General features: G+C 45.0%; 1 protein-coding gene across 1 annotated transcript in view; it reads right to left on the reverse strand.

Moving 5' to 3' along the window:
- ppp2r2aa (protein phosphatase 2, regulatory subunit B, alpha a) overlaps positions 1-15,968 on the reverse strand; it is an 80,990-nt gene that overhangs the window by 12,758 nt on the left and 52,264 nt on the right. Inside the window, exons 3-4 of the mRNA XM_072553996.1 lie at positions 13,699-13,796; positions 3,908-4,073 (exon numbers count right to left, since the gene is read on the reverse strand). Of these exons, the coding sequence (XP_072410097.1) occupies positions 3,908-4,073; positions 13,699-13,796 (264 nt within the window). The remainder of the gene's footprint in view (positions 1-3,907; positions 4,074-13,698; positions 13,797-15,968) is intronic.

Below are 15,968 nucleotides of genomic sequence, written 5' to 3' on the forward strand. Positions count from 1 at the left end.
ATTATCACAAGTGGTGTGACTTATTTGAGGTGCATACAATCCAATGTGCGCTTACTTAAGATTGCACAGACAGTAGTAATGAGAGCAAAACTTGGCGTTTTCCCCTAATTTAATAAGGGTGACTATGAAATAAGGAAAACTAAAGACCAGGGTTTGCGATTCTCAAAGTTCTCAATCAATTCACAGAAAACTAACTTCAAATCACAACAATAACTAAGCAGACCAGGCTCACCAAACAATGCACTGAAGCTCCTCTTTGCACCAACTTCTCGTTTCATGGCACAATTATCATGCTAATAAAAAAATTAGCACAAGTGATCCACATACAGTTTTCTCACTTCATCAAAGTAGATGAGGCGAAGCATTAGTGTATGAAATGAGAATACTGCATATATTCCTTCCCTACCAATATCTCAGACTCCCTTGCTGCTAGGAAAGCAGTGAAAAACAGAGGTTCAGTGCTTCAAAGGCCTATGATGTGCATAAATTACCACAAGTTATCTGGCATTAGGCTAATCGTTCAGAAATCTCACTGACAATCAAGTCGTGAAAACAACCATTTAAAGCAAAATAAGACCCCTCAAATAAGCATGTTAAGCCTCACACCTCAACTTGGCTACTGCCTCATGAATGGTGGAATCTACCGAGGACTCCAACCAACAGTGTCAATCTCTGGAAGGGTCCAGGGTTCAATCCTTTTGCACTGTTTGTTACAGCGTCATTGAGCCAGAGTCATACAGCAGGGAACCAGATCCTTCAGGACAACTATTTCATGCTAACCACAATCCCAAACTAAACTAATCCCACCTGTCTTCACTTGGCACATATCCGTCCAAACATGTCTTATTCACGTACTTAGCAACTGCCTTTTAAATGTTCTAACTGTACCTGCATCCTCCAGTTTGTCTGCAAGTTCATCACACACATCAATCACTGGCTAAACAAATTGTCCCTCATCTAGTTTTTTTTATATATTTTTTAAGGTGAGAGGAGAAAGATATGTCCCCTTGTCATGAATTTCCACACCATGGGGACAAGACACCTGCCATTCATATCATCTATACTCCTCATATTTTTATAAACCTTGGTAAGGTCACCCCTCAACCTCCTGTTCTCCAGGGACGAAGTCCCAACCTACCCAGCCTCTGCTGATGACACACCATTGCTGACAATATTCTGATAAAATCTTTTCTGAATGCTCTCCAGCTTAATAATTCCCTTCCTCTAAAAGAGAAACCAGAACTGGACACAGTATGCTAAAAGAGGCCTCACCAACACCATGTACAACTCCAATACTCAAAAGGTCTGAGCAATAAAGACAAGCGTGTTAAAGTTAGAACTATCCTAACTACACGTGCTGCAAACTCCGAAGAATTATGTACATGAACCCCTAGATTTCCATTCTACAGTACTACCAAAAGCCCCACTTTTAACTGGGCAACGTATATAGTCGTTCTTCCAAGTTCTACTGTTAACTTGTTCTGGATTCTTATAGAAATTTCTCTCTTTCAAGCTTGTGGTGTAACGTTAATGATTGTTCCATCAATTCCTTAATCCCCAGCATCCATTAGACTCTGGCCAACTCAAATTTCCCTTATCGTAAGTAGTTCCCCTGTTCCTTGTTTTTTTGGGGTTAGCTATTTGTTAAAAAAAAAACTTCGTTTTCCTGCCATTAACCACCTCACTTCAAGATATTACTTCAGCAGGCAAACTTAACTGTCCATTTGTCATGAGTTAGCGGTTATGGAGCAATCATTTTCTCTCTCCGAGGAAACAAATTGTTTATGTTCTTTTTTCCCAGTGGTGGTTAATTCATATGTTGCTTTTAATTCTCTTGTAAAAGTTTCTCCTTGCCCAGTGATCTCAAGAAACATGTTAACTCTATAAAGAGTTGTTGATGATTGCTTCAAATCAGTGGTTATTCAAGTTGTGAAGTTTAGATTAAATCTGCACCAGGTTAAAATTAAGGTGTGACAAAGTAGACTAACGTACCACAAAGGAGCAAATAAAATTTTCACTGAATGATAAAATCCACTAAGCAGAAGCTCTTTTCCATAAAAATAAAACTGTTGTGAAGATTAGTTTTGTGGATTTTGTGGTCTGATACTTCAAAACTATGTAACATGTCAAAAAAGCTCAACAACGTTTTTTTGATATATTGTTAAACACTTTTGTCACTTGTGTCCGAATTTAGAAGCAACAATTTCAATAAACTGGCTACATTATTGTCAGAAACCCATTGAACAATTGTGCAAGTTTGCACAAGGTTTTTTTTCAACGTGTTTCAAGGAGCGCGATCTGCACTGGAGTTGGATCTGGTGGAGGTGTGACGAGAATAGCAAGGAAAGGTTGGCAGCAGTCAAGCATGATGGCAGTGGTAGTCTCCAGCAGCAGAGAATACGGTGTAGTGCGGGGAAGGTGAACCAAAGTTCATTTCCTGACCAAAAACTACCTTGCCAATTGCAGCATTCAACTTCTATTCTTCACCAGTAAACGCTTTATTTCGGCAATGATCCCACAGCAACAAGTCAGTTGCAAATGCTTGCCTGCACCCATTACTGTCTAGGTAAGCTGAGGAATTATAAGTAAATTTGAGAGATGCTCGGAGCCATTTAACATTAAAATAATGGGATGCTTTCCACCACCCCCCCCCTAAGATTGACGAACACAGCTGTGGGCAATTTCACTTATCTTTTCACAAAAGATCATAACGCTCAGGATTGGACTCAAATTTAATGAAAACAAAAGCAGCAAAAACACTGTCAAGACTTATATCAGATTTTAGCCCAAGTGGTTTGCAATTGCCATCCAAATTATTCGAAAGCAAGTGCTCACTGCATTACAGCACACAAAACATCAGAGGAGTTGTTGAAACAGCAGCCAATGAACAAACCACAAGCATAAAATAATTCAGATCTGGCTTGACAGACCTGATCCATCTGTAGTCAGCAAGGAAATTCTCAGCACAACTTATGAAAATAATCCACATACAAATAGATCAAAGATGTATCATGATGTGGAACAAGTTCACAATAGCCTGAAATGAATTTGAGTTCAACGATGCGATTTGTTCAGTCATAGAACAACTGGTCTTTGTGCTTTTGGCTCAACACAGGGCATTTTCGTTTGTTATGCAGTTTCCCTCAGATCCAAATTCTCATCAACACCAAAAGCAAAGAACACAAACAGATGCACACCTCTGGTCAGAATACGATGAAGATAAACCTACATGATCAAATGACTCACTGATGTTGGCTGGGCTCATATGTACACAAGAATAGACAAATAAATGAAAGAAAACAATCAAGTCTTGCCTGTGGAAGTGGACACTACCAAAGGCAACAGACAAAGAAGAAAACAACAAGAATGTGTTTACATTTCAAAAAGGGATACATTTGTCCTAATGAAGTGCTCTTGATCCCATCAGGACTATAATTTTCCGGTAAAGAAGAAAAATGTTCAAAGCAGATTTTTTTGACCAATATTCTTGAATTGACAAATTTTGGTTTCCATCTCTTGGCTTTGTAGCTATCATGTGAACTTGACCTAAGTGCAGTTAAGTAGATGTCATTTGAGAACAATGCATACTTCACAGGCTATTGGCTCCACTTTCAAAGCCCTCACATAAAAGAATTCACTAGATTTAAGTTTAAGAGCAGCAGTTAGGGGTAGTATCCCAGACAGCATGTAAGGATGTAAACTATTTACACATTAAACTGCTGTATGTGTTTCTTTAAGTGAGCGCTCGGCAAGGGGAACCCTTTGGGGAAAACTGAACTTGACAGGTGTTTAAGCTGACGATGTGTTGACTTGTAACAGAAGCAACTTAACTGCGCTGTTGGAGAGCAGCACTGCCAGTCAAACTGTTCTGACAAGAGGATAAAAAACTGACAAACGATTAACTTACCATTTGTCGAGAGCAGGAACTGTGCAGCATTTTGTTGGGGTAACCATCTTATTTTATTGATCTTTTCCTCAATTTCTAAACTTTTCAAATAGTCGAACTCAGGCTCATGGCTCTGAAAAGTACTGTAAACATTATATTCACCTCTGCAATGAGGCTGACTTTTGTTCTGCAAGAAATAACAGAATATATGAGAATATATTATTCAAAACATGATTTAAAGAAAACAGGAGGGGAAAATCAAACTAGAATGTTTACACAATTGTTAAAAGTTTTTTGGGACCTCTTGTGTGCTGAATTTGCTGACAGATATTCACAACACTTGATTCAGCTGGTTTCAGATCTCCCAGCACAACTAAATGATCAACAGGTTCTCTTAATAAACACTGCTTCGCAAAGCAAAAAATCATACACTACAATATCATTGGGAAATTCTATGCAGTCTTCTTTTATACCAGTTCGCAGAGCAGCGAAGTGTTTTCATTCGATGAAAAAAGCTTCAACGTAAAGTTATCAATAGCCCTTTTGAGACTCGGATCATTTTTTTCTTCTCTGTCCGACACGAGGAAATAGATCGCTGATTCTAAGTCAGATTTATGCACATGTCACACATGAAACCATGTCTTTTGCTCACAATGCCACTCAGATGTATTAGAAGCTTCAAAGAAGCGTGAAACTCGCAGGCTGGAGATCTACCCTGCTGCCTCCTGGCATAGTCTGACACAAGAGCAGAACAATAAACAAATTGATGCTACACTTAATTCACTGAGAACATACTTGTTGACATCATCACTGATAGCCTGTTGCACCAAGGTTCGCTAAGATATGCAACAAGTAGCTTTTTGTACTGAGAAAGGACACAAAGGGAAAACATAGAATTAAAAAAACCAAATAATGTCAAAAATAAAGCATCAAATTTACTAAAGTAAAAAACAAGTTCAGGTAGCTGAAAAGCTTAAAATTAGTCAAGGAGAAACAGAAATCACAGTGGAAAGGAACATATTGACAGATCACTTCAAACTTAAATTACATACAAGAAAAGACAACAGAGGTTTGGATAAAGAGTTCACTGACCAAGCGTGTGAGGTGGCAAATGATGAGGAATGGGTTAAAGACATGAAAGACAGTTATCAGGTTTAGATAAGGATAGGTGATGGGCACGTGACCAAACATTCGGGGACACTAGCAATTAACGTCATCACCCGAGTCAGTATAAACGTTCACAATGGCAGTTTTTTGTCATCGCAACTAGATCAAAAAAAATCAATAATGCGATAAACCATTAAAGTCAGCAGAAGACTAACGTATGTTTACCATAAACACGGCAGGAATTTGATCAGGACATCATGTTCATCAGCAGATGTTTGACTGACATGTTGACTGTGTAAAAACTGTCGAAATACTGAAGATTGAGGGAGCCACTTTGGAGTAGTCGAGGGAGTGCTAGGTTGCTAAGTGCCGGTACCACTACTCTGCTGAGATTTTAGAACCTCTGCTTTGACTCGGGCTCGGTGTCTTGCTACTCTGTAACTGTGTATTAAATAGTGTGCATTTAAATCAATATACTAAACCTTTAATGGACTGTTTTTAAGAATTTTATTCCAGATAATTGAACGATCTCAGACAAAGTTCTGTCAAAAGCCTAAGGCCGTGGGTTTGGGTGGGATGACCGTTTTTACTCATCTGTGTGACTTCTCTTAATTCACACTTGAAATGTAACTGCTTGCTGCACAAGAGGATTAATTTTCAGTCCATCGATCGCTTCTCGGCCTTTTGGCTCGGAATATGTGTCGTTCCTGAGGACCAGAGGAAGAGATTCTGCTCGAGTGTTGGAGGTTCGACGCAGCGGAGGCGTGCTGGCGGGGGAGGAACTGCGGGGGTCGTGTTGCGGGTCGTCGGAGCTGCTGGAGACCATCGCTGGGTCGTGATTGGACGTTGGAGGATCGTTTGGTTGTGCTGACCTGCTCTTGGTGGATCTTCGTGCTGGCTTCGGCCTAACGCCAATTCGGGGACCAGCCAACCTCTGAGCTATGGCCTCAGCAGCCACTCGCCGCCCGGGCCAGGGCATTCGGAACACAGTCAGGGTGACTGTGAAGAAGGTGGAGGAGCACACACCGGTGGATCGGACGGTGTTTGTGAAGAAAGTTCTGCTGGAGTGTTGCGGCCTTGCAGCCGCAGACGTGTACTGCCTGCAGGATTTCCCTGGGGCAGGCTACTTCGATGTGACCTTCAGAAGCGTGAAGCAGTGCGAACAGCTCCTGAAGGTCTTCAAGGAGAAGGAAGGGGAGCCGCTGTTCTCCATCTTGTCGGCGACGCCATTGTGTGTGCTTCCTGCACAGAGGAACCGGGTTGTTACAATCCATATGTACAACCCCTACGTTCCAGCGGCTGATGTCCTGACCTTCCTGGGAAGGTACGTCCAAGTCGAGGGAGAAGCCACCGATGTGATCGACCCCTTTGGGATCTGGACCAGTAAGAGGCAGGTCAAGGTAACTCTGAGGGCCGATGACAGTGGGAACATCCTCCACCCACCCTCGAGCTTCGCAATCGGAGGGAGCAGAGGCTACCTGACATATGCAGGGCAGCCCAAAGTGTGCCGAACCTGCGGGAAGTCGGGACACGTGGCGGTGGATTGCAAAGTGACCATCTGCAGGAACTGCAAACAGGAGGGTCACTTGACAAAGGACTGTCGGGAGGAAAAGAGCTGCAACCTGTGCGGGGAGGCGGGCCACATGTACAAGGCCTGCCCAAGACGAGGAGCCGCCACCTACGCACAGATGGCCGGAGGTGGCAACACGAGCCGCGGACCGACAAAGTCTAACGAGGTACCGCGAATCAGCAAAGGAACGGTGCCTGGAGGCACCCAGAAGGAAGGGAAAGTTGTAGAGGAGCAGGCAGCAGACAGCGGGGAGATGCAGCAGCCGACCCAAGCTCCTGCAAGACAGACGGAGGAAATGGAAGAGGAGGGATCAAAGGAGGCAGAGCAGTGGATTATCGTTAAAAACAGGAAAAGGAAACCTCTCGAGGGCCCCAAAGCCACCAAGCGAAGGGGGAAGAGACACCTCCAAGAGGAGGATACAGGCAGCTCCTCCGAGGGTGAGGACGGGCGCAAGAAGGGTCGCCTCCGGAGGAAGAGGCAGAGCGCCGTGGGGAGAAAGGAGGGCAACACCGCCCAAGAAGGAAAAGACGATCCCTCTGAGGGGATGGGTGAAGGCCTCCCCCTACCCGGTGAGAACCAAGGGGTACCCACCGGCCCACAGCTCCAGGGAACTGGGAGCAGCGTCCCAGTGACAGCCCTGATGTCAGATGGAGAACGGGGCGATGCGGACCCTGGGTCTGACACGATGACACCAGAGCGGGGAAATGACTCCAGCGTGGAGCCGGACAACTACCTCAGCCCTGGGAAGGTCCAGCAGTTTGCTGTCACCACGGGGATGCACGCAGCTACCCCACTGGAGCAAGACCAGAAGAAAATGGACACTGGTAACCCCGCAAACTGTTAAAATGGGGTTTAAAATTGCCAGCATAAATGTGCGTAGCATTAAAGCGGCTACGCGATGTGTTTCAACGCTGGCCTTCCTGGCCAACGTCAAAGCCGATGTCCTGTTTCTGCAGGAGTGCGGGATACCGCACCTCAGCAGTTACAGGAGATGGTCGAGCTTGTGGGCCCACGGGCCGTCAGTGTGGTCGGGGGGCAACGATAGCCGCGCCTCCGGCCTGGGTATCCTGTTGCGGGGAGGCAACTTCACCATCTCCGAGGTTAAGGAGGTGGTGGGCGGGCGCCTCCTCGTCGTGGACGTCAAATACAGAAACGCTCCCGTGAGACTAATCAACGTGTACGCCCCAGTGGGTAAGAGTGAACGGTTGGCCGTCCTGCAACAGCTTCCACTGCTGCTGGCTACGTCCAGGCCGGTCATTCTGGCCGGAGACTTCAACTGCATCATTGATGCTGATGGACGATCCAGCGGGGGGGACAGTAAACCGGACGCTACGTCCAGGGCCCTGATGGAAACGGTCAAAGACGCCAAGCTGCACGACGTCTTCAGCGCCCCTGCAGATGGAGCGCAGCATAGATACACCTGGTCACGGGCAGACGGGTCTATCCGCTCAAGGATAGATTACCTGTTTGTGTCCCGAACGCTCTCGGTCAGATCCACCGACGTCAAGCCGGTGTTCTTCTCTGACCACTGCCTCCTGCTGGCCGACTGTCACCTACAGGACGAACAGCGGGCGGGCAAGGGAACGTGGAAACTGAACACTAAGCTGTTGACCCCGGGAAACATCGAAGAGCTCAAGAGGGATTACGCAGGTTGGAGAACCGTGAAGCCCCTCTTTGAGTCTCCAGCGGACTGGTGGGAAACGGTAAAAGGGAACATCAAGAGGTTCTTTATCCTCAAAGGTGTCCAGGAGGCGAGAGAGAGGCGGGGAAAACTGTCCCAGCTCCAGGAAAGTATGCAGAACCTGCTCCTGCTGCAGACGATGGGGGTGGATGTCACGGAGGACCTCAAGGAGGTGAAGGGCCAGCAAGCCTCGCTCTTTGCCTCGGAGGCCTCCAGGATAATCTTCCGGTCCAGGGTCTGCTCGGTGGAGCAGGACGAGACGTGCTCACGTTTCTTCTTCCAGAAGGTGCACAAAGAGAGCTCCGTGCTCAGCAGCCTGAAGAAAGAAGATGGCTCGGTAACGTCATCTCAGGCTGACGTCATGAGGATCAGCAAATCCTTCTACGCCAGCCTGTATGACTCGAAGCCGACCGACAGCGCGGCCTCCCAGTCGTTCCTGTCCTCTATCACGGAGGTCCTAGATGACGGAACACGAGAGAGGCTGGACCAGCCGCTATCTCTGGATGAACTGACCAAGGCCCTCGAGTCCTTCGAAAAGAATAAAACTCCCGGAAGCGACGGCTTACCGGTCGAGGTTTATTCCGCTCTTTGGGACTTGATCGGCCAGGACCTGCTGGAGGTGTATGTCAGTATGCTCCGGGCAGGTACCATGAGTGAATCCATGAGGAAAGGCATCATCACCCTCGTCTACAAGCGGAAGGGGGAGAGGGAGGAAATTAGAAATTGGAGACCGATCTCACTGTTAAATGCAGACTACAAAATCCTGTCAAAGGTCATCGCCAACCGGGTCAGGTCTGCTCTGGGATCGGTGATCCACCCGGACCAAACCTGTGCTGTACCGGGCAGGAAGATCTCTGAGAGTCTCGCACTCCTCAGGGATACGATCGCCTACGTGCAGGACAGGGGGGTGGACACCTGCCTCATCAGCCTGGACCAGGAGAAAGCCTTTGACAGGATATCGCATACATATATGAGGGATGTCCTCTCCAAAATGGGCTTTGGGGAGGGAATCGGAAATTGGATCAGACTGCTCTACACCAACATTGTCAGTGCAGTCTCAATCAATGGGTGGGAATCAGATAGCTTCCCTGTAAGATCTGGAGTCAGGCAGGGATGCCCCCTCTCACCCGCCTTGTTTGTGTGTTGCATAGAGCCATTTGCCGAATCCATCAGGAAGGATGCGAGCCTGAGGGGGGTGACTATTCCTGGCAGCGGGGGCCTGCAGGTTAAGGCCTCCCTGTACATGGATGACGTCGCTGTTTTCTGCTCGGATCCGCTGTCCGTGCACAGACTCGTGTGCATCTGCGACCAGTTCGAACGGGCCTCGGGGGCCAAGGTAAACCGAGGCAAGAGCGAGGCCATGCTCTTCGGGAACTGGGCCGACCAATCCTCTATCCCCTTCACCGTCAGGACTGACCACCTGAAGGTGCTGGGTATTTGGTTCGGGGGGGCTGGGGCGTGCGCCAAGACCTGGGAGGAGCGGATCAGGAAGATGAGACAGAAACTAGGCAGATGGGGGCAACGGTCGCTCTCCATCGCGGGAAAAAACCTGGTCATCAGGTGTGAGATACTCTCAGTATTGCTATATGTGGCACAGGTCTGGCCTATCCCCAGGACCTGTGCCGCCGCAGTCACCCGGGCCATCTTCCAATTCATTTGGAGATCAAAGATGGACCGGGTCCGAAGAGACTCAATGTACAAAGACCGGTGCAATGGGGGAAAAAACACGCCCAATGCCACCCTCACCCTGATGGCCACCTTTGTGTGTGGCTGCATCAAGCTGTGCGTGGATCCCCGGTACGCAAACACCAAGTGTCACTACGTACTGAGGTTCTACCTGTCCCCGGTGTTGCGAAGGATGGGCCTGGCCTCGCTGCCGCGGAACGCTCCGAGTAGTTGGACCGTTCCGTATCACCTGTCCTTCGTGGAGATATTTATGAGGAAAAACACCTTTGACCACAAGTCCATCAGGAAGTGGTCAGCACGTAGCGTCCTTGAGACCCTTCGGGAAAAGGAGAGGGCGGATCCTGTCGAGCGGTTCCCTGAGCAGACTGTCAAAGCCATTTGGCAGAATGCCTCATCGCCAGAACTTTCCAACAAGCACCAAGACGTGGCTTGGCTGGTGGTGAGAAGGGCTCTGCCTGTGAGATCCTTTATGCACGCCCGGACTCTCTGCCGCACCGCACGCTGCCCTCGAAGTGGCTGCGGGGGGGACGAGACTGTCACACACCTCCTTCTGGAATGTGCCTATGCAGAGGAAGTCTGGAGAGGAATGCAGTGGTGCTTGTCGAGGTTCGTCCCGAGCAGCGCCGTGACGCGGGACTCCGTGCTCTACGGCCTTTTCCCTGGGACTCACACCGAGACGAACATTAACTGCGCCTGGAGGATCATCAACTCGGTGAAGGACGCTCTCTGGGCGGTCCGAAACCTGTTGATCTTCCAGCTGAAGGAGTTGACCCCGACCGAGTGTTGCAGACTGGCACATTCCAAGGTCCAAGACTACGTGTTGAGGGACGCGCTGAAGCTTGGGGCAGCTGCCGCCAAGGCGCGGTGGGGAAAGACCACTGTGTAAGATCGGCCTGCCGAAAGAAGAACAGGGGGCCCATACAGACGTTTTTTTGGGCTCTGCTGATGCCTCAGCCAAATATATGTATATATACAAGATTGAAAAAATGCACAGGATTGTAAAGGACAAGAATAAAGTCGAATCTGTGTTTGTAAATATGGACATATGTATGGCATGATCCAATGTACAGACCATCAAATCATTTATGAATAAAGTATATTTTTGAAATTAAAAAAAAAAAAAAATTTCAGTCCATCTGGATCTAGATGCAATCAACACACCAAGAAATATGGGAACAGCAACACAAAATACACAAATGAAGTGACTCAACCTTCTCTACAATTGAGGGAAAGGAGACTTCAAGTTCATACACCCAATCATTTTCTATTTATTTGCAGGTACTGAACAGAACATGTTTCACTTGTGCAGTGGGTATCATTTGGGTGAAGAAATCCATACTTGAGACAAGTACAGCAGTTCCATCTGCGAATGCACTCTCATTATCACATTAGCTTCACACCCACTCATCAGCACTGAATTAGTTTTCAATCTTGTCTATAAAATTGGGTGAAATTGCATGGAACATGTTGGAAATTAGCCTTCACAATTTACTTTTCTAAGTGAGTCAATATGGATGAAATGCAGAGGGAAATAATGTTGGACAATTTTGATCATCTGCCAATAAATGCATGGATGATGATAGGGTAGTGTAAGAGATCGAGCTGAGATTAGTTCGCAGGTCGGTGCAACATTAAGGGCTGTAGGGCCTTTTCTGCGCTGTATTGTTCTATGTTCAATAAACTGGTTCAACAGAAATAAACTTGGAAAATGCAAACCAGTTGTACAGTATATCCTCTGTTAGCATTATACAAGAGGAATTAGAACCTTGTCCTGATTTTAACTAATGACAGCAGGTAAACTGAGCAGAGAAGTCCACTGACAGGATTCAGCAAAATAGCTATCAATGAAAAATAACTCAATAATGACTAAGACACAAGACGAGGAACAAAGTATTAGTTTGGAAACACCTCATGTGATGGGACGGAATAAGCCATTATAAATGCAAAAACTAGCAAATAACAGTAACCATGACAAATTGATAGATGATTTAAAAGAGCAATCAACTCCAAGTCGTATGAACAAACAATGGTGGGTTATTTCCAGTCTGAGATGTGCACCTGACATTTATCTTACACAGAACCTTGCTAAGACCACACTCGAAATACATGTGCTCTTTGATATCGCAGCCAAAGTATAGCAGCAATGAATGATGCATAAAAGCATTCATAACAATATTCTGAGAACTAAAAGAACAAGACTTTTTGGAAGGCCTGAACACCTTAAGACATTTCCCTCTTGTTAAAACAGTTTGGAGGTGATCTAATCAAGGTTGCTTAATTTGTGAAGTTCAATGGAGTCAAAAAAGGCATGACCAAACAAATCTACTGAGCAATTCAGAAGTAATGTCTTTCATTCGAGTGCTGACCGTGAACGGCACTGATATATGGAGGAATTTGAAATGGTTAACATCCATTGATTTAAGGTAAGCCAGGCAGGTGTACCGAAGAAAAGCAAACAAAACTTATAGGTTCAAAATGAACTGAGCACGGCAGGGACATGTGGAACATAAATCTCAGGATAACATTTGATCTATGCTCTAAACACCTTCTATCAAGCATAAAATTTCCCTCGTCTATTGTTCCGAACATACCAAAATAAGCATGGCAAATCAGCGTTTACTGTTGAGAAGGACATGGAAGATATAGAATGTGGGGAAATAGACGGTGACATCTTGAAAAATGTCCACGTTACAGTGGTAGTTCTGCTGGATGTCTTCAAATGCATTAAGACAAATAAATCCACATTATCTGCATGTGAACATAGATTAATCTAAGTTTGCAGATAACACCAAAATTGGACATGTAGTGGACAGCAAAGACGACTGCCTCAGAGTACAACAGGATCTTGATCAGATGGACCAATGAGCCGAGGCGTGGCAGATTGAGTTTGCATTTGAAGAGCTGCATTTTGGAAAGGCAAATCAGGGATTGCCTAAAACATCTCATGATAAGGGCATGGGGAGTGTTGCTGAACAAAGTGACCCTGGCGTGCAGGTACCTTGCTGCTTAAATATGGAGTAACAGGTAGATAGGTTAGTGAAGTAGGCTTTTAGTATGCTTTCCTTTATTGATCAGAACATTGAGTATAGGAGTTGGGACGTCATGTTGCAGCTGTACAGGATATTAGTTAGGCCACTTTTGGAATAGCGTGTGCAATTGTGGTCTCCCTCTACCAAAAGGATGTTGTGAAACTTGGAAGGGATCAGAAAAAGATTTGAACTCCAGGGAGAGGCTGAACAGGCTGGGCCGTTTTCCCTGGAGTTGGAAGCTGAAGGTTGACCTTATAGAGGTTTATAAAATCATGACGAGCAAAGATTGGGGAAATAGACAAGGTCTTTTCCTTGGGGTGGGGAGTCCAGAGCTAGAGGACATAGGTTTAGGTTGAGAGGCAAAAGATTTAAAAGGGACTTGAGGAGCAACCTTTTCACAGAGGGTGCAGCATGCATGCCATGAGTTGGCACAATTACAACGCTTAAAACACTTCTGGATGGGTATATGAATAGAAAGGTTTTAGAAGATATGCATCAAGCACTGGCAAATGGGACTGGATTAATTTAGGATACCTGGTCGGCATGGACAAGTTGGACTGGAGGGTCTGTTTCTGTGCTGTACATCTCTCGGACTCCCTAACAATACTGAATCAATAATTTATCATAAATACTCAAGGAAAGCCCATCTGACACCATCAAAATGCACATAAGGCCACTTCATATTTATTTCACTTAATTATCTTCAAATGCATTTACGTACTGCAGAGATAATACTCACCTCTTGCTCCTGCTGGAATATGACGACTCTACCCCCCTTGTCCCCAGTTGCAAGTAGTTCTCCAGAGTGGTTGAATTCTACCGTGGAAATAATATCAGCTGTGAAGAATAAAAAGATTTCTTCAAAATTCAGTGGAATCCAAACAAATATTTCAAAAAAATTGAATTCCTCAAAATTCTCTCTCTCTTTGAGTACCATACAACACTAAATATTACAATTTCAAAAAATGCATCATATCAAAAACCAACTTTTCAAATTTATTTGTCTAGAAACTTTTCCTGCAATGCTTCACAGTGATTGTCTTTGGGACCTGAAATCTTGATATATTAAAGTTAACATAAACATAATTCCACCAATATTTGTATATAAATCATTATAAATAACTGTTAAATTGCAAATGCAGCAATAATGTCTAATATCTGAACTGGCAAGCGAATATAAATCATTCTCAGATTATCTTTTCAAGTCATGGAGAGTAGCTCATAGCTGTCATAAACACAGAGCAACCTGCACTTCAGATCTTCCACATATCGAAGATCTTTTTATAGAAGAGGATGTCATCAACTCCAAATAAACTTCAATCAACAGAGCTTTTGTTTCCATCTTGACACTGTCATTGAATTCTGACTCAGAAGGTCATAAACTCAACACCACACTGCAGTCATCTGTCATAAAATGTCCCATCTGTGCAGTCATCAAACAAGGAAATTATAAACCAAGGGCCAGTCTGTTCTTTTTCAGGTGAACTTGAAGCAGTGCCCTGGGACTTGGGAAGCATCTTCAATTGTATTGAATATATGTCCTTGAACCAACAATCGCCAATCAAGTTTTTCAACCATGTTTGAGGGGCTTTGCTGCACAAACATTTCATCTTACCCATATCGACACAGGGACCATATTTCAAAAATAGATCAAGTTGTCAAACTTTCAGACTTGGAGACCTTGTGACAAGCACTGCAGGAATGCAATTGTTTTGTGGAACATCACAGGACAGACAGGGATTTAATTTTTCAGCTCCACTGTGCTAGGGTTCAGAGCTCCCTTGGATGCCAGAGAAACAAAAACAACAAATTCAGCATTCTTGCAAACGAAATAAAACGCCATCATGATGCATAGAGACAAGGAACATGTCTCAATCAGAATCTAAGAGGGTTTCAGTTCCATTTGACAGCTTCAAGTGCTCAAAAGGTCCCAGGCCCATCAGAAGCATCCACAATATTTACATAATACACTGCAACACCGGGCACAATAGCATCAATACCAATTAATTTAAGCCACTGAAAAATCCAAATATTTGCCTATTTATAACCAATTATTCAGATTTATATTATTGAACTCAAACACGTGTCAACTGCAGAGAACATCAAACCACAAAGAAGCAGAAGCCAAATCCTGGACAAGCGTACAGATGATGTACAAAGCATCTTATGTGGCCTTGCAACTCAGCAAAAAGCAAGCCCAGCAACTTCCCTCAAGTCAAAACAAGGTCCCTGGCCACCCTCAGCCCTCTGTCTTTTCCTGCCCATCTTGAATTACACAATGGTCGATTCAAACCCAGCATGTTAGTTATTGAACTCCTAGAGATATTTAGCACAGAACAAGCCCTTTGGCCGAACCCATCCATTCTGGCAAGGTTTCTTAAACTAAAAGGAGTTCATTTGCCTGCGCTTGGCTCATATTCCTCGAAACCTCTCCTATCCATGTATCTGTAAAAATGTCTTTTCAATCATTCAACTGTACTTGTATCTGCATCAACCACTTCTTCAACCAGTTCACTCCACATACATATCACGTGTTCAGAAGTTGCACCTCAGGTCAGTCTGAAATCTTTCTCATTTCTCCTTAAACCTGTACTCTCTCGTTTTGGACTCTCCTACACTGGGAGACGACAATGGCTCTTGACCTTATCTCTGCCCCTCCTGACTTTATAAATGTCTAATTTTCACATTTGTCCATGTTGTTCCTAATTGTGCACTTGGTAAAAATAACTTGCTTGTAACAAAGACAACAAAAACACTCAAAGCGGAATAACATAGATGCTGGAAATCTAAAAGAAAACAAAATTATTGGGGAAACCGAGCATGTCTGGCATCATCTCTGGAGAAAGAAAGAGGCTTCACTTTTCAACTGGAGTATGGTCTTCTCCCGAAGAACAGAATTTGAAGCTGATATTCGTCAACAGCAGTGGGGGCATTATCAGTTAATACAAGAACTAAGACAAAGAAACCTTCAAAAGACACAATCTTACCCTGAGCAAAATTTTAAAATCC

Source organism: Chiloscyllium punctatum, chromosome 35 (assembly GCF_047496795.1).
Source record: "Chiloscyllium punctatum isolate Juve2018m chromosome 35, sChiPun1.3, whole genome shotgun sequence".
NCBI lineage: Eukaryota > Metazoa > Chordata > Chondrichthyes > Orectolobiformes > Hemiscylliidae > Chiloscyllium > Chiloscyllium punctatum.